Below are 19,501 nucleotides of genomic sequence, written 5' to 3' on the forward strand. Positions count from 1 at the left end.
CATTTTATAAATTAAAACCAATCCTGCTACACCATGGCTGAAATACCATAATAGCGGAATATAGAATATGAGTGGGGCAGGGGAAGAGAGAAAGCAGGTATACTCAGTCATCCACCAAAATTGCCTTACTCTCTTGGCAAAAAGAACACTGGACTAAGAATCAGGAGACCTGTAATCATAGTCTTATCCTTATCCTTTTTAGTACCTTCGTGCCTGGGGCAAATCACTTAACCTCTCTGATCCTCATGGTTCTCATATGTAAAATATAGTAGCTGAACTAGATCAGAGGTTTCTTACTCAAGACCTACTGGCCACAGGGTCCTAACTCTTAAGGGGTAGCCAGAACCAGAAAATATAATTCAAAAATGTTTAACAAAATAAATAAAAAAATATGACATAGATAAAGTTAATGGGGCAGTTAGGTTGGTGCCAGTGGATGTCAGAAAAACCTGAGTTTAAATCCAGCCTCAGACACTTATTAGCTCTGTGACCCTAGGCAAGTTACTTAACCTTGTTTGCCTCAGTTTCCTCATCTGTAAAATAAGCTGGAGAAGGAAATGGCAAATCACTTCAGCTACCAAATCCCCAGAAAGGGGGTCACAAAGAGACAGACATGACTAGAACGATTAAACAGCAACAGTGTCAATTTCTGGTTTTATATATCAGTATGTGGGTTGCAGGGTTCTGAGTTTGACACCACTGATTTAAAGCAAGTTCCTTTCCAACTTTATAATTCCTCAGTTGATTTTTTAAAAAAATTTCATAAAGGTTCTGTAACTTTCGTTTAAATGTTAATTTATCTTAGTGCATCCTCCCAACACTCCTGCCCAGTTTGGTTGTATCTTTTGAATTTTTCAATTCTATCTTACACCTTATCTCTGTTTTCCTTTCTTTTTGAGAATTGCTGATTTTCATTCTGTGTCAAAGTACCAGTTGGTAATTTGTCTTTGAGATTAGCTAGCTATTTAATATTTTATGGTTTGACAGGTATATCATGACAGTGAGGAAGGACAGAGATACATACAGTTTTACAAATTAGGGGATTTTCCCTACGTCTCCATCTTGGATCCAAGGACAGGTAAGATAAACATAAATTTGTAAAGTCTTTCAGGTCAGTTCAACAAGCATTTATTACACACATTGCACATGCAAGGTACCATGCTGGATGCTCAGAAATCAAGATTAAAATGGGCATAGTTCTTGTCCTTTAGTAGCTAATATTCTATTGAGTATGGAAGGGTGGTCTGGGGACCGGGAAAGGGATATGCCTAGTGTTCAGGCATAGTGTAAAATAAGTAGCGATAGTGCAAAAGAGAATCCCAGAAAGAGTGCTAGAATGGTTAGAAATTTCTGAGAATGGAGAGAGAAGACTTGATATGTGACTGAGAGTTTGGGAAAGATTCTTAAAGACATCAAGAAGCTTGTGGTAGTTCAGACAGGAAGTGATGAAGACTTAAATTGTAGTGAAGTAATGGTTATATGAGTGGGGAAAAGGGAATTAGACGCAAGAGATGTGGAGAGATAGGTGTTGACATTTGATTGGATGATGTTGGGGGAGGAGAAAAGAGAAGGGATCAGAGGTGACTCCCAAGGTTTTGAGTGAGTGACTGAGGATGAAGGTAAAGAAAGGAAAGGTATCCTTAGCAGAAAAGGAAACATTAAAAGGAAGATAATAATTTCAGTGTTAGACAGACTGACCCTGGTAGGATATCCATGTAGAGGGTCCTTCTGGACAGTGTAAACAAAAGGACTGGAGTTTAGTAATGCTATTGGTACTATAGCTGTAGGTTTAGGAATGTTCTGAATAGTGATGTCATGTGAGTCCATGGGACCAGAGAGGGACAGTGTGCATGGAGAAGGACTAGGATAGAGGCCATACTTAGGTGTCAAGAGGAGAAACAAGATAGAAGAACCAGGAAAGAGCAGTGGCATAGAAGCTGGGGAAGAGAGTCAGTCAAGGAGAATGTAGTGATGGGGGACATAAATCAAATGTGGCAGAAAGATAAAGGAGGAGGGCTGAGACAAGACTCAGATTTAGCCACAGAGGGAGTGTAAATGGTGGCCTTTGAGAGAGCAGTTTGAATCTAGTGGAGTTAGAAGCCATGTTACATGTTCTGCTTACAAGTTTTATTATTTGTAATAATCCAAGAATGTACCAATAACTTTATTACTACTTTGCACTCTTTGTCAGAAACTATTATTGCTGCATCAGTATCCCAAATCTGTAAAGAGCATGTGCTTTTTCACCTGGGGTCTTTGCTGACCTTGGCTAGATTACCTAGCCTAAGTAAATACAATTTTGCTCAAGAAAGGTATTTAACACAGACTACCACGCTTGTATGACTATCAGGTGTGAAATTCTTAACTCAGTATATATTATCAAATCTCTTAAAAATGGCTCATATGAAGATAAAATCCTTAACAATAATTCTAAAAACATTATGTATACATAATTCATAATTCCTTTTGAAAGGAAGATGGCAGTGAATACCTTTCCTGGACCCCATTGAGCCTCCCTTGACCTGAGTCTACACAGACTTTTCAACTTCCACTGAGAGAGAAAAAGCCCTGCTTCTTGATATGCCCACTAGAAGAGCAGCCTTTTCTCTGCTACAACCCTCAGAGAAGTGAGACACCGAAATACTTGGTCCATCCTCCAGAAGACAAAAAAGAGAAGACACAGGGACCAATAGCTTGGTTCACTTGGCCTGCTAGAATGCAAGAGCAGTAAGAACAAAAGATCCAGAAAAGAGAGCAAAAGACCTGTGTCTTGAAACCCTAGGCAGGTAATATGGACCTCCAGACATACTCCTTTGCTCTTCAGTTCCTCCCCTTGAAGATTAGAAGCAAATGTCTTATTTTCTGCATTCACAGCTCTGCCCTATCTGAAGGTCAGTGGAGGTCAGTTCCTCCTTTTCCAAGGAAAAGAGTCATTTTTGAACCAAGTAGGTCTTTGTCCTATTAATGAATAAACACCACTTCAGCTCAGTCAGTGTGACTCATTGGGGACCACTTTCCTGGCTAAAGATGAATGGAGGAAGGGTGATGTCTTTTGTCTCCAGCTCCAGATGACTAAATGGTAGCAGGTAAATGAATCTGGTGTGGTAGTGGCAGTCAATCAGTTAATATACCTATTGGTATGTGATGCTGTATCTTTTCTTCTTATCCAAAGGCCCTGATACCTGGATTTTTATTGATGCAGTGTCCACATCTGTCTGCTGTGGCCTGTGTGATCTATTTGTAATAGTAATGCCTCATACTTTTGTAATACTTTATGGTGCTCTATTAAGATAAAAAAATTTTTCTTCAGCATCAGTTTATATTCTGCAGAGGCCTCATTGTAAGATTGTTCACATGGAAAGGTATTGAACGTAAATACTGTTTCATATCAGTCATTCTTCTTCAGGTCAGAAGCTAGTGGAGTGGCACCAGCTAGATGTGACTTCTTTCTTGGATCAAGTGACAGGATTCCTGGGTGAGCATGGTCAGTTGGATGGACTCTCCAGCAATCCCCCCAAAAAATGTGGCCGCTCTGTAAGTATAATGGTTCAGAGAATTCTAAGCACAATTGTACTTCACATCTTATATGAGTATTGAATTGCACTTATATGTAAGCAATAGACATAATAGATGAAATTATGGTCTATCAAACCAATGCTTTGTTATATGGCCATAATGAGTTTATCCTCTAAAAATATTTCCCACCTGTCAGCAAGGAACATGAGTCTTAGGAAAAGATCACAGCTGTAGCAGTCACTGTGAGATGACTAGCCTCAGTTTTTCCTCCCTTGTTTTGTGGTTTGTTTTATATTCTTTTCTTTTTGAGCACAGTTTTCCTTATACGTGCAGTAAAAACTTCATCATCAGCACCATCAGAACTGTAGCAACCTCCTTTTCTGATGATCCAAATATAAATATTTATTGGGACTAGACTTGTTAGAAGTGTGTTATTCTCTTCAAAACCCAAACACCCTCTTAAAATATCAGGGGTGTTGGGGTGTGGGAGTTAGAGGAAACAGTATTGAGGAATGTATAAATCATATCCCTTTGAATTATAAAGATTTAGAGGAAAAATTAGAATTCCAGTTTGAGGTAATATAAAGTGACTCCTGTTTGTCCAAATGTTTGGACTAGTTGTCTCCCCTCAATCCTTTAACGTTCCAAATTGTCAAAAGTTGTACTGGATAATTAACCCAAAGAGCTGTACTTTTAGCCTTGTAGTTCAACTATATCATGGAGGAAGGTACACAATTACTATTCCTGTCTTGACCCATCAGTAGCTACAAAGAATTGTAGGACAGAGTTATAACAACTCTGTAAATTAGTTTAATTGTGCTTGAGGAATTGTCAGTTTGTTAAGTATCTACTTAAATATACATTTAAGTGTAGAGGATATTAGACTTTTCACTAATTTGTAAAAAAAAAAATATTAATTCACAGAAAGATTTGCTAGTATCAAAAGTTGAGGCAGTAACTAAATGTTCCTCATCTGCCAAGATCTGTAACATTTCCCCCTGCAACTGTGTGTCTTCCCACTGGTGATGGGGGTGGGAGGGGAGAAGGGATGAAAATGTTCCTTTGGTGGGAGCTCATTCCAAGGAGATAGGCAAGGGTTGTCCTCTTGTTTTAGACTAAAATATTGCTGACATCTTGGCTACTGCATTTTTTGTTTTCTTTTTAATTTGGGGTTTGTTAATTGTATTTTCTCTCATTTATGTCTCATCTGCACCTTGCAGGAGAGTCTTATAGATGCAAGTGAAGACAGCCAGCTAGAAGCTGCTATCAGAGCCTCCTTGCAAGAGACACATTTTGATTCTACACAGGCAAAACAGGACAGCCGCTCAGATGAAGAGTCTGAATCTGAACTTTTTTCTGGAAGTGAGGAATTCATATCAGTTTGTGGTTCTGATGAGGAAGAGGAGGTAGAGAATCCTCCCAAATCTAGGAAGTCTCCACACAAAGACTTATTGCATAGGAAAGAGGAGAGCCGGAGGCCTCAAACTGAGCCCTCAGCTAGGACTGAGCCTGGAACTGCAACAAACCACCAAGTACTGTCAGGCATGGATTCTGAAATTTTGGAGGTGTTACCTGAGAAGTCAGATGGGCTTTCAGAAGGGCTGGAAATGAATGGTGAGTTAATTTTAGTTTCCTAAAATGGCAAACATTATGCTAAATCATTTGTCTTCATGTCTTACTATATTCCCTCTGTATTCTTGTATCTTTTATTGATTTAGGACCAAAAGCACAGCTGATGTTGAGGTATCCGGATGGAAAGAGGGAACAGATCACTCTTCCAGAGCAAGCTAAACTTCTAGTAAGTAGAATTAACTAGAACTTTTTACATGGGGCAGAGAAGTCATCTAACTAGAATAGTTCTTTGATGCTCCTCTGAAATAATCAGGAGCAACAGTAAATGATGTATGTTTGTAGTACTGTTCTAGGCACTTGAGGCTGTCTTGCTTATGGACTGAATGCAGAAGTGGAAAATCCTAATTCTGGCATTCCCCTTGATTTACTGGATGATTATGGCAAATCATCTGAAGTGTGTCATTTTCTAACATGTAAAAGAGCCAAGGCAAAGGAGGCCTGGTTAACATTAAACTTCATAAAGGTGAACCCTAAGTTACTCATTTAATCTCATGGAGGGAAAAACAGACTAGTTTTAGCAACAGATCTAGGTTTTCTTTCTATCCTAGAGGAGCTGAGGTTATTTTCTTGTGTATTTTGAAGTCTAATCTAAAACTACCTAGAGAAGACCATTCTTTCTGTTCACTTTCTTTTTTCAGTATATAACTAAGTGACCTCTTATCAAGTCTGTTACCCTCCCTCAAAACATCAGAAAACATTTTAGATCGGAAATTTAAAATTGAAGTGTGCTTTTCACCAAAATTACTTATCAAAATGAAGAATTTAAGGAGCATGGAAACTTAGTTGCTTTTAGCTCATCAAAATGATTCTTCTCAAATGGAGACTTCTTATTAGCAAGGAATTTTAAAGATTTATGTATTTCCTAGGATATATTTTATGAAATTTAGTGAAAATTATGTAGGTTTTAATTCTGTGAATCAAACTGAAGACATTAATTTTAGATGCCATATTATCCTGATTTGCCAAAGGTTGCTTTTCCAGTGACTTTTATTTTATAATTTGGGATACTTTCTGGTGTCTGCTACTGGTGTTATTCTCTTCCATTCCTAGATTTTGACATTGCTGTAGTCCCTCTGCCACCCTGTACCTCTTCCCCCCCTCCGCCTTTTTCTTCTTTTTTAACCATTACTGTCACAGTCCTATTATCATTATTGTCAAAATCCTGAGAATCCTTTTAGAGCTTATCACCATTTTTTACCTAGCCCCAATTCTGATATGTTGAAAACCAAAATGGGATGGTTCTGTTCAACCTTCCTAATGAAAGCACATTGAAACCCAAATTTTGTTGGGTGCAGATAATAGCCCTACCCATCCCCATTTCACGAGCTTTTATAGACTGTATTGTGTCTTTAAGAGGTCTCTAGTTTTATTTTGGTGAGTCTTACAGACGAGGTAACTCCTGAGGCCTACAGTAGTAACTAGGGACCTTTCCCTGATTCATCAGGACCTCAGGACTTTTGGAATACTGTAGCTGTGTCATAGTGGTGGAGACTCTGGGCATCTCAGTAGGCACCCTTTCTACTAGATAGTATTGTCAGGTGCACAACTGAAGTTGGCTCATAGAGTTTTCCTATTCAGAATGAAGGCTTTGGGGTATGTCATTGAGATTTGTGAGCTATTGATGAGCCCCAGAAAATTTGGATTTGCTTGGAGTTACAGCATGGACATAAAGTGTTTAGCAGAAAGACAGCCACAGAACAAAGTGGGACTGTGATAGTAGACCCAGAAGAGGATGGCACAAGTGGCAGTGACATCAGGAGGAAGAGTCAGACCCCTCGAGTGGCACATGAATTTCTGGTGGTGTTGAGTAAGCCACTTCACTCCTGAAAGTGCGGATAATGATATTAGCAGTACCTATCTCAAAAGGTGGTTGTGAGGATCAGATGAGATGATGCAGGTAAAAGCACTTTATAAAGTATTATATAACTGTGAGCTATTATTTAGAAGAGCAAGTAGTTTAAAATCTCATGATCTTCCCTTTGGTTTCCTCATCGTACTTTAATTTAGATTTTGAGATGGTTCATCCAGAATTATACTCCACAATCTTCAGTATTAAAATCACTACTTGTTCCTACTTTTTGAAATGTGTTATTTTATCATTTCACCATCACGTAGACTTTGAAGTGGTGGAAAGGAGGGAAAACTGAGCAGAAGTCTTAAATTTATTGTCTTCAATAAGGGAGAATACTGGAGGGCCAGGACTGTTTTTGTCTTGGTATCCTTAACCCTAACCTTCCCCCATGTTATCCCAAGTCTTTGAGACATGAAACTTAGCTCTTCTTCACAATAAAAAGGGGGATCTATCTGTTCTGGGAGTTCACTGGACTTCTTAGTGTCAGGTATTAATCCCAGATTCTATATAATACCTTATGTTGATATAACTTGATAGTTTTCAATACCTTCTCATTCACCGTTCACAACAACCCTGTGAGATAGGCAGGGTAAGTAATTTCCTCTTATTTTTATTGATACTCAAAGAGGAGCTGGTGTCCTGCCCAAGATCAGCTAGTACTTAATTAGTAGAGCCATCCTCACAACATGCATCTTTGGACTCTAGTCCAGTGTTTTCTATTACACTTCATTATCTCCTAGAATCTTAATTCAAGCTGTCTTAGTTAACCATACCTTTTAAAACAATCTCTAGATACCATCGTTTGTTAGAAAAGAACATGGTTGTTAGTCTTAGGATTTAGTTTTTTGTTAAAGAAGGTCAACTTTTTTAGGCTACAGTTATGGTTAATAGAGGAACTGCTGAGGCAGGTGGAACTGAGGTGGTAATTATCCAAAGAATATATTTAACTAGTTTATCTAAGGTAATCATAGTTTACTATAATCCAGTATGTAGATTGGTCATCAAGAGGTCATCTGACTGATTTTTTTCACCTTCAGATATAAGTATAAATCCTAGGAAGTTCCGGTCAGAAATGAATTTGCATTGACTCTCATCTCTTAAGGTACCTCAGTGTAACTTTAGCACACTTGGTATATCTGCCCTAGAGAATAATAGGGCTAAGTATCTAATACGTAATTAGAAGCAGTGTTTTTTGAAGGGGGAGGAGCTGTTAAAAAGGGGCATGCTGAAAGCAGCAAGAAATTATAGGCATAGAGGCACACAAGAGAGGGGAACAAAAAATATTTTTAAAATATGCACAAATTTTAAAGCATAGCAAATGGGGTTATTTACTTTAGAAGCAAGTATCCTTACACACTTCAATGCCAGTAAAGTTATTTGTATTATAATACAAAATGGTAATTAAAACTCACCATAATGATTGACTCATGAAGAACTGTTTGAAATTATGTTCCTTTACTCTGACTTTCATTTTTGATTTTAAAAAGGGGGTTAAATTGTTTCTTAAAGTTTTGGCACTTAGAATAGTTTCAGTTACCAAAGAAATTCCCTTTGTGTAGATCACCAAATTCCCTAATAGCACTGTCTACAATGAGGCATTATTGTTTCTGATTCACTACATGCTAAATGTTGTTACTGTCTTTCTCATCCGTTGCTTATGCTCTCTCTCTCTCCCCTCTGCTCTAGGCTCTGGTGAAGCATGTGCAGTCCAAAGGATACCCAAATGAACGTTTTGAACTTCTCACCAACTTCCCTCGAAGGAAGCTTTCTCACCTTGACTATGACATTACATTACAAGAGGCAGGCCTCTGTCCTCAAGAGACTGTCTTTGTACAGGAAAGAAATTAGCACCGTGGCCTGACCTCTCTCAGCTGCCCCTCGTCCTTTTACTTGGGATACTGCGTCCCTGAGTGTGCGGTTTGGCTCCTAGGACCACAGAGCCAAACTGGGCAAGTGGGCCCCCAACTGCTCTCCTCTTTATCTGGGCTCTCCTCCACAGCGTCTTTCCCCTCTGTCTTCTGTCCTTCCTCCTCTCTCCTCTTTCTTCCTTTTTCCCCCTAATCTGGTGACCAAATGAAAACCTGAGTATACCATCTGTCCTAATACTGATTGCAGGAAATGCTTGTTCCATTTGGGAAAGAGGGATGCTGTCTTACACATCACTCTGGAAGTAAGAAAAATAATGTGACCTCAGTTTCCTGTGGCAGAGGAAAGGCCAGATTAAAAAAAAAAAAAAGAGCCACCTCCCATCCCCATCTTATTCTTTACTCTTGGAAGAAAAAAGGTGTCTTCATTTTTTTTTTTTTTTAGTTTCACATAAGAAGTATCATGTAACAAAATACCCAGGCCTTTGCTTTTGTGGAGAAAAGCGTTCCTTATGATAGTTTGTCAAAAAAAATTTAAATTTCTCTTTCCCTCATCTCTCCTGTAGAAGGATAGGTCCATGGTATATGTGCTGTTGGGAAGTTGTTTGTCAAATATGGGATGAGATAGATTAGGATGGTTTTCAACACTCCTGCCTTAGACAGTTTTCTACATTGCTCTTTATTTGGAATTATTTTATGGAAGCTGTTGATACCAACATACTAGGAGTGAATAGTAATTCAGTGAAATTACTGAATCCTTTATACCCATTTTCAAGCTATTGATATCTTAAGATTTTCCATAATTTCAAAAACTTCTTGTGTTAGGAAAGGATGTGTTTACTCTTAGGACAGCATAACATTTCTTGACCTCTTCCATTTTCTGGGTCCAACAAAGGGTTTAAGAATGGCAGGAGCTTTTTGTTTTTTGCTTTTTTTTTTTTTTTTTTTTTTTTTTTTTTTTTTTTTTTTTTTAGTTATAGTTTTGCAATCATGCAGTAAAATGGTAACTGTAAATTAGAATTTGGTCTTGCTGTTGATGTTATCTATGGTGCCTCAGAGAAAAGAAGTAACTCTGAATGGTGGGTTTCTTTAGTTAGGAGTAATCCAAATTCATTTTGACCACAGGGTAAAATAGTCTTTAAGAGGCTATAACAACTAAATGAGCTGAGCTACTTTAAGATTTTAATTCTTCCATCACCTATTGCAGCCAAAGGATGTTTAGTGGCATCAGAAAACTGAAAGCGTCTCTTAAGGGAACACCTTTAAACTCAGTCCATAAAGCAGTATTTAGTATCTGGAGTGAGAAAAGCTGCTCTTAGTAATCTTCAACAGTTGTATTTTTTTTCCTGCCACCAAAAGCCTCGTTTAATTGTATGTAAAGTGAGAATTTGATATCCAACTCCAAAGAAGAAGTTACCTGTTTTAAATAAATGCAACACCATTCACTTAACCCCTTCCTTATTTTGAGCTAGCAGGAGAATATAGTAAGGACTGGGGTGAAGATGACAATAGAACTAAAACCTTTAAAGTCTGTATAGAGATCCTACTATAGTGTGTATCCAGTTTTGTCACTGTTATTTAGGCTGATTCATTTCTGCACCTTAGAGGAAAAATAAATGCTAATGTTGGAAATAAAGTTCAAACTTTAACTTGTAACCCAAATTCAGATTATATTTTCAGAAACATTTAGGCTTCCTGTCTATTTTAAGAGATCTTACCTTTTAGCACCCAAGGGATAAAGGAGGAGTACTTTTGTTAGTACACAATTGTGGAATGTGATTTCTAATGATTGGTGAGGCACCCTCACTAAAGAATGAAATATATGTCTTCTATAGGAAATCATGGGAAAGAGCTATACAAATGAATGTCCTTACATTTTCCTGAGTCTGTGTAAGTGCTTATGTATAAGTATATAATTGTATAAATATTTATAAATATATTTATATAATTACAGTTTCCTGTATGCATTGAGTCAGAGTTATCTATCCAGATTGGTGACTAAACAGCACCACTTCGATGTTTTTGCTCAGGATCCACAGGTTTACCAGCAACTTCTGATTTCCTTGCAAAAACACAACTTTCTTGATAAACTCTGCAAATATATTGGAGGGCCTTAGATATGAGCACTTGTTAATAAATGAGGAGAAGCACGATGTATTATCAGTAGTACACAGGAAGAAATGGTGTTTTTGGATTAGAGAAGGATTTAGAAACCTTTAGTTTTTCAGGTGGCACAAGGTCAGGGTGTCTTCTAGGACTAAGGGAAAGACCAGTGAAGTAGGTCCTCTTGTGAGGTACAGATTTGTGACCAGAATGACAGCTAAGTGTGTGAAATATTCTCCAGCAAATCATCCACTGAATCCCCTGCCCAGTTCCTTTGATAGTCTCCTTTTTAGGAAAAAGAGTCAGATATTGTCTTTTCAAAAGTGTCTTTTCCAGGCTTTCTGATAAAGCCCAGTCGTTGTTGGGTGACTATTTCTATTTAGTATAATGAATCTTGAGGGTGAGAGGTAGAAAACTGAAAAACAGACATCTGAAAAGAGAGCAAGGATTCCCCCTCCCTAAGCACACTTTAGCCTTGAAGGTCAGAATATGGTCATTGAATTATTTTATCTCACAGTAGAGACTTAAGCATGCTAAGGTTGTTAGGGCTCCAAAAAGGGCACAGAGCTACACTCCCTCCATGGAGCATGTACTTTATCTAGCATTCTCCAATCCCAGAAATATTTGCTACTGCTCTACTGAAAATTAATCCATTTCCTTTTTTTATGCCTTCTTCCTCTTCAAGATTCTTTAAACTAAGTAAAAATAGTGATTTTTGGCTGTTTTGGAGGCAAAGAGGAAAGTGCTATGATTTAGCTATGGGGGTTTGGGTTATGGTGGAGCTTCTTAAAGTAGGTTGAGAAAGAAGCACATTGGTTGTACATTTCAGCTTCTTTCTTTTCCCTTATTCTGAGTCTCTCTCTAGAGTAAGAAAAGGGAGAGAATATTGTGACTATAAAAACCCCTTGTCTTGTACTAGTTATGGAAGTACTGTTTTTGGGATGGGGATTGCTGAGAAGAAATGGTTTATATAAATTACATTAAATGGTTGTGTTATTGGTTTAAGTGATAACTGGAAGTTAGGGGGTCAGAGATAAAAGAATCTATAGTCCAGCCACAGATTTAAGAATGTCTGAGCACAGTCCTCTTACAGTATTTACTTCCTCTAGTTTGATGCTTTTCCTCACCAGCTTTGATCTTCAGGGGAAAGCTTTTGTGGGGTCAGCATCCAGATTCACAAAAGTATAACTTTACACAACAGTTCAACTGCTTTGATAATAATGGTTATTTTCTTCAACACTCTGGGGCAGGATGGGTGGGTATTTAATAGGTAGGAAGGGTTGGGGGAGGGGGAGGGTTGGGAAGGGAACACATCTGAGAAATAAGGCAGGCCAGAGGAATTAATTGAGAACTGGTAGGGAAAGTGAGTTCAAGAAAATTTAGGATAAAGAGAAATATTTTTAATTTGATCCAGAAAGGACCCACTTGAAAGACAAGATTTTTATAACCTGGGAAAGAAGATTGGTTTTAGTTATAGTAGCCAATTCTATTTCAAAGGCCCATTCCTCCAACATTTACTTTAAAGCTTAAATTTAAAATTATAGGACTTTAATTTGGCGCAGTCTATTAAAATTTGGAAATGAAAAAGGGAAAAAGGTGGGAGCAAAATTTTTAGAGGACTTGCCCTGAGCATAGAAATTTCCTAATCATTTCTTTTGAGGGGCTAGCTTTTAATCCTAATTAGGAAGGTGTTTTTAAAATGAGTACACTGGTGAAAATGTAAAAGGGAAAAAAGGACTTTGGTTATTAGATTGTTTGCCAGGAATAAAAAGATTCACACATAATTACTCAGTCAGTATATTTAACATATTTAGGAAAGGATAGATTCTCATCCCTGTTTTCAAATATCACCAGGCTCAATATCTGTTTTAAGGGCTTTATCATCTCATTCAGGTATCGCTATCCCATTTTCCAGATGAGAAAATGGCCTCAATTAAGTTGAAAAAACTTGCCCATGATCACCCAATTAAGGGTCAGAGGTAGTCATGTCTTCCTGACTCCCAAGTTCAGCATGCTAGCCGGTACTCCTCTCTCTCACTTGCTACAATTTACTGAATCCTGACTGCTCTGTGACCCAGCATAGAGACCCATGATGAACTACTAAATGGAGTATCTAAAAAGAAAAAAAAGCATAGAAACTTTCAGGGAGCTAGGGGGACAACACAAATGAAACAAATGGGGAATAATTACTAAATTGCCTATTAATCAATGTGTTGGAATTTCAGAGTGGACTATAGTGATTAGAGAAGGCTTTGTGGAAAAGGTGTTCTTTGTGGAATGGGTGGGAAATACAGCCCCGATTTTAATATAGTGACAAATTCCTTTCCTCCATTTCTTGTTACCACAGTTTATGGCATGATTGGTTGGATCCTTTTAAATTTTAATGTCAGTTTTACCAAGATTACTAACACCTGGATTAGATTCTTAGTCTTCACTTTGAGACTGTAGCTTACTCAGACAATATCCCATATTTGGACACGAGAGAAAAGACTACTTGATAAGAGCCTCTAGTAATTAGTACACCTTGGAGAAAGTTATCCAAGCTCTCTGCCACATGCCAGATCATTTATAGATGCTCCTTTGTTTTGTTGTAGGTTGTCCCAGAAGGCTTTATAGCTAAGAAGTGTTTTCTTTGCCCTATGTTCAAGAACTGTTTTTTTGACCAATAATCAGTCCTACCTACTGAAATTCAGTAATGGTCCTGTGATTTTTTACTTTAATTCTTTATTCCTGATCAATATTGCCTCCAAATAAAAGATAATTAAATCAGATAGTTCCCATTGCTATAATGACATTTAACTTTTCTTGTTTTGTAGGCTGTTCTTTGTGCTGAAGCTTAAGACATGGACTGTCTGAGTAATTTTGTGAGGATTGGTTTTAGAATCTAAATCTGTCTTTTTGGCTATTTTTTGAGAAACTTTACAAGACTCCACTAGGCTATAAATTATCGAGAGGTTGCTGACCTTCAGAAGTGGAGGGAATTTGCTCTTCTAAGGAGTTCCCTTTAAAACAGACCCAGCTACCCCACCCCACCCCAGCCACCCCCATTCTGTTAGACTGACCTATGAAAAGACAGAAACTAAAAAAAACATCTATGTTCCTTTTTGTCCTGCCATTTTTCCCAAGTTTTGCATTTTGTTTCCTCAAAGCAGTTATGTTAGGTGCTTGTCTCCATCTTTACTGTTGAAAAGGATTGAGTAAGTTTATGAGTTTGAGGGCAAATAGAAGAGTATGTCAGCCCTGTTAGGAACACAATAACTTGGTGACCATACTTGGTTTAGAGAATTGCAGTGGACATTTGGAAGTTTGTCCTACTCCTTGAGTTGTGGTGGGGCTTTTTGTTTCTTTTTTATTAATTGTATAAGAAAGCCTTAGCATTCCACAGCAAAGGAATGTCTTCTCAGTGCTAGAGGTGACACAAACGAATGTGTCAGCCTAATGTCCTGCAGGACTTTTTGCCTTTTCAGCAATAACTTTCCCTGTCCACCCTGTGAGGCAGCACTGCTAGCAAGATAGCTTGCTGTCAAATACAATTTCAAGGTGAATATGATGGTTTTGAAGGTCTTCTTGCCTTTGAAGTCATTGTATTCATTGATTATGAAATTTAATAACATTTACTAAGTGATGCTTTCCTTGAAACATACTCTTCTGTGTTCTCAATTTTTGAAAAACCATTCCTTGAAAGTTAATTTGGTTATTGCATTGAGTTGTGTTTAAGGGAGCTCATTTTCTGAAACTTCCCTGTCTATTTGTGTGACTTTTGGAGAAATAGATAGGAAAGTCTCTTCCAGAAGTAAATCCGAGGTGAGTGTTCTTGTTTTCTTCCCCCTTCCCCCCACTCCCCTTTCTGTAGAGAGTCCTTTGCCCCATAGAATTCTCTTGGCCTTAGAAGAGAAAAGTGGATACTAGAATTACTACATTACTGGAAGCCTGTGGAATAAAGCAAATTGACATTTTTCTCTTAGCTCCCTTGTCAAAATCTTTGCTTATCTGTCCTTGTACGAGGGAGACACTATGGAAGTTGTATGGCGTTCTTCGCAAACTGCCATTGCGTACCTGACTTACTTAGTCAAAATGATAGTCATCATAATTTGTGGTTCAGGCTTTTTTTTTTTTTTTGCCAAATGACACTGTTTGAAGTGAAATTGAGTTAATAACTAAGATAATCTACTTTAGTCAGAAATGTAGTACATCTGAAGAACTAGTGGTAAGGCTTAAAACAGTAACAAAGTCAGAAAAAAGAAACATCTGTGGTGATCTTTCCTATGCAATGGGTTCATATGTTAATTTATGAAGGTTATAGTTTGCTGTGTTGGATTTGGGGCATAGCTACAAGCAGTAATTAGTCACTTCTAAAAGAATATTATTTCAAAAGATAATTCATGCTAATACCTGAAATTGGTGCCCTTGTTGATAAGGTCAAAATAAGATCTTTTTAAAAAAAAAAAGTAGAACTAAATATGAACGTTTATTGTTTTTTTAAGCTTATTTTATTTTTCCTTGCCATATTTATTTAACCAGTGCTAAGTAAAAATAAAGTATCTCACACAGTACCTTGCATGTAAAGGCATTCAATATTTATTGAGTATGATTGACTTTCCATTTCAAATAACTATAGTCTTAAAATGGAATTCTCCCAATGTTAAAATTATTTTTTTGCTTTCTAACAAAGTCTCCATTGGGTAGGGAATCTGGTCAGGGTATAAACCTAATTTGTTACCATTTTTATTTTTTCATATTTCAAGTGTGAGTTACCAGGGTTTGTACTTTATAAGTGGCATTAAAATCTAAATTCTTCTGGAGTACTTTGCTGGCAGTGTTAGCAATTATAGAAAACCATCAGTTTGATAAACAGGTATGACTCAAAACATGACCAGATGCATCACTTTAATCCATACTTTCTTCTGCTCTTGGATTCTTCTGAGTCTTTACCCCATGGATTAACCTCATATGTAGTGAATTTTATACCACCAAAGAATTTCTTTATGTTCTGTTTTATCAGGATGAGTTATTTGTGCCCCCTACTCTTTAGTATGTGAATAACAAGCTTGTGATAGGATGTTTATTTAATCCTTTGAAGGGAGTCAGCCTCCTTGTTATTTTCCCAAGTTTGTACATTAGATTTAGAAAACTTACAGTACTTGCTTGGGAAACAGGTGATGATGCTTTGTCAGAATTTTCTGTTCCTTTTCCCTGAGGTGTATAGCACTAGATAATCAGCTAAGTTTAACAGTTCTAAGTACTATAAGAGGGTGAAACAGGGAATTACCACCTAGAGCTGCAGTCTTCATTCATGAGGCAAAGTACTTTTAGCTCCTTAAGGATTTTTCTTTTTTCTTTTTCTTAATTTGACAATAACTGGAAGTTTCCACTGACCTGATTTGAGAAGGTGTAAAGCTTGTTAGTGAATTTAAGGATGCCCGGAGTGATAAAGAAAAAGCCACCTATATTGGCAACTTGTAGATACATATCTTTTACAAGGGAAAGTAGGTTAAGGGAGCTTATCTATCTTATACCAACAAGTGAAAGGTGGCCATAGATGTTTCGCTTGCTAGGATCTCGTGCTTGAATGCTTCTAAGTCTAATGATCCAACTGCCACCGCTTTAGGATTGACAAGATGAGTGTGTGTGTGTGTGTGTGTGTGTGTGTGTGTGTGTGTGTGTGTATCATTGATCACATCTAGGATTGTATATGAGACTGATTATCTCTGTAGATCTAGGACAGCCAACTCTTTTAGGGATAATTCCAGACCCTCTTGCACCAAGATAAGTCAGTTGTAGTTGTAATCAATATGTGAAGTCTGTTACCAACAGATGGAGATGTTCTGTATAAAGTACCTAAGTAGGGGTGGTAATAAATACGTGGTCATGCCACTGATGTTGACTGAGGATATACTGATGTGTTATCCTAAGGAAGGAAATGGGCTTCATGAGTTGAGCATGTCCAGTAAAGAAGAGTGTTATGATACACCAGTCCTGTCACATCTTCTCGGCCTCTGCCTTTCTGGACAAATGATGTCATCAAGAAGAGGTTGAGATGTTATTAAATTAATGAGGAAATCTATAACAGTGCTTAAATATTCTATTCGATTGAGCTCAGGAGCAATTTCATCAAGTAGGCATTGCTGTTTTAAATCTCTTTTCTGATGCCAGATACTATGAACATTGTTGCAGGGGTGTATTGGATTAAAAACGGATCATCAGAAAAGGTTCACTTGTAGTTCAGCAGGAATGAAGCATGTAGGCTGTTGACGTTGATATGAAAGGGATGCCTGAACATTTGAGCCTTGACCTTTTGAAGTGGTGTATAAGCTCAATTGCTGAGGCTGAGCCAACGCCCAGGTGATATAACTGCTCTTAGCCAACACTGCAGTTGTCAAAGGAACACTATCAATGAATAGGATGGTGGTTGAATACAATTAAGACATTTGCATCAGGCTTACGGTAACAAAAAGTCTTGTATTGTCTTGCCAAAGCCCATGTATATGGATAATTTGGGCTTTGGCGACCACCAAGAACTGCTTGGATTGTTGATGAACTCAGGAGCTTCCATACAGTTTGCATGTAGAAGGTTTGGCACCTATCTGAAATCACAGTCTTGAAAAAAAACGTTGGTGATCTCAAGTCTGTGGCACCTTCTTGCTTTGGCCTTGATTTGTTCAACTCGTTGGCTGGTGCATGTGGACAGAGCAAGTTATATTAGTGGACAAAAGACAAGGTAGTTTTTGGAAGCCAAAGTTCATGATATGTGGGGTTGACCTAGTATCAACTTTGTTTGAAAGACCTAACCAAGGGTTGTCACCATCATTGGGAGGAACTGGAGATTAAGAATTTGTTGCTGGTGGCTTAGGAAGGCTTGGCTAAATCCTTGCAGGAGGTTAGGTTTGCATGACAGGTCTAAGGTCCACCTGAGGAGCCTTGGTGGATACAGAAAAGTCAAACTTCATAGTTTTGTTTACATTGCCTTAACTCTTTTATCTTGTGACTTCAGCATGTTATCAGTATTATCTGAGTTAGGATATGGGATTCCTCCTCCTCTGAGTTCAGCCTTCCTGCTAATTTCCTTAAGATATCCTTCAGTGGTATCTCCCACTCCTGCCTCTGACCATCTCTGCAACTTCCAAGCACACTCAAGCTTTTATTTTTTTGCAATGTCTCATAGTGTGCATACTTAGATCCACCTGTTTCTGCTGTGACTATCTCTGCTGCCTCCTCATAATCCTTGTCCTGCACAATCTTGCTCATCCTGATTGCATCCTTTCTGCTCTTCCTTTCTTGAGCTACTCAAGCTTGGTTCTTCTGTCAGTTGAGGAAGCCTCTGCTTTCCCTTTCTGGACATTGTCTATCTTAACTAACCTAAGCTTGTCAGCTAGTTATGTTCAGCACCTTTGCCAGAAGCAGACTAGATATGATTGTCCAGGATCTTTTCTAGAGTTAACAACTCTTCCTTTGAGTCTTGCAGAATACTGACTAGATGGTCATCTGGGATGTAAAATTTAGGATATTTTTACCAATTGTTTTTAATTTATTTTCATGTTTTCATTTTCCCTGCCTGCCATGTTATTCCGAGACATTGATCAAGAAATGGAAATTTTCAATTATACTTTGAGTATTGTTTTTTTTTTTAAATAACAAAAACCAAGATGAATGTTTAATTAAAATTCCTTCTCAAGCAAATTACTGACAGAATATAGAACTCTATTAGGAAGATGTAAATTCCATTATTAGGCAGGGGGATAGTGTTACCAAAATTGTTAATTTAAAGAGAAACTTCTAGGTTTGATTCTTAGGTTAAAACTCTGTTCTATTATTAAACCCAAGCTGTTAGTAGACTAAAGTAGTGTTCCCATAAGTGTTTCTGATATGTCCCCTGCTAAGATGAACATGTTCAGTTTTTCTGGGCCTTTTATCCCATGGTGCTAGGAGGTATTATTCCTTTTTGTGACTGTTCCCAGTGCTATAAAATTCTGGGACTGGTGAGTGAGGGGCAGTGAAAGGACTGTTAGTGACATCATTTTGTTCAAAACAACTTTTTATAGATCTTGTGAGTGGTCCTTAAGGTACTGAGAAGGCACATGAATGTGGCAGGAAATCTAAATGAAGCAGAAAAGAGTAACATTAGTCAAGGCATCTGTACTGTAACTGCTCACTTAAAACACCATTCATAGTTCCAGTTGTGCATTTAAATTTAAGCCCGCAGAATTTTTAGATTATTGGATGTTTACTTCTATCTACAACAATTTCCAAATTAGGCTCTTTTTCCATTCGGTGGTGATCTAGCTTTGGCCATACCAAATTGTGAATATTCCTACTATGTTGTACCCAGTTGCTTTATATTGATACTGCAACTTGAAGTAGGGGGTTGGGGGAGGGGGGAAAAAGTCTTTTTAAGACATCAGCTCACTGTGCTGAGAGAGGGACCAAACTCAAGGAAACCTCTGATCTATAAACACAACTGCTGCATTTTTTTATAAATACATGTAAATGTCCTGTTGTAATATTTGATCTTGGAAATAAAAACAAAAACTGTTTT

The 19,501-nt window shown here is 37.7% G+C and overlaps 1 protein-coding gene across 2 annotated transcripts in view; it reads left to right on the top strand.

Moving 5' to 3' along the window:
- UBXN7 (UBX domain protein 7) overlaps window positions 1-9,313 on the top strand; it is a 42,450-nt gene extending 33,137 nt beyond the window's left edge. For both annotated transcript variants that reach the window (XM_072613668.1, XM_072613666.1), the window contains exons 7-11: window positions 988-1,078; window positions 3,407-3,534; window positions 4,737-5,130; window positions 5,235-5,314; window positions 8,687-9,313. In XM_072613668.1, coding sequence (XP_072469769.1) covers window positions 988-1,078; window positions 3,407-3,534; window positions 4,737-5,130; window positions 5,235-5,314; window positions 8,687-8,848 — 855 coding nt within the window. In that variant the 3' untranslated portion in view covers window positions 8,849-9,313. The remainder of the gene's footprint in view (window positions 1-987; window positions 1,079-3,406; window positions 3,535-4,736; window positions 5,131-5,234; window positions 5,315-8,686) is intronic.
- The last annotated feature ends 10,188 nt before the right edge of the window (window positions 9,314-19,501 follow it).

Source organism: Notamacropus eugenii, chromosome 5, assembly GCF_028372415.1.
Source record: "Notamacropus eugenii isolate mMacEug1 chromosome 5, mMacEug1.pri_v2, whole genome shotgun sequence".
Lineage (NCBI taxonomy): Eukaryota > Metazoa > Chordata > Mammalia > Diprotodontia > Macropodidae > Notamacropus > Notamacropus eugenii.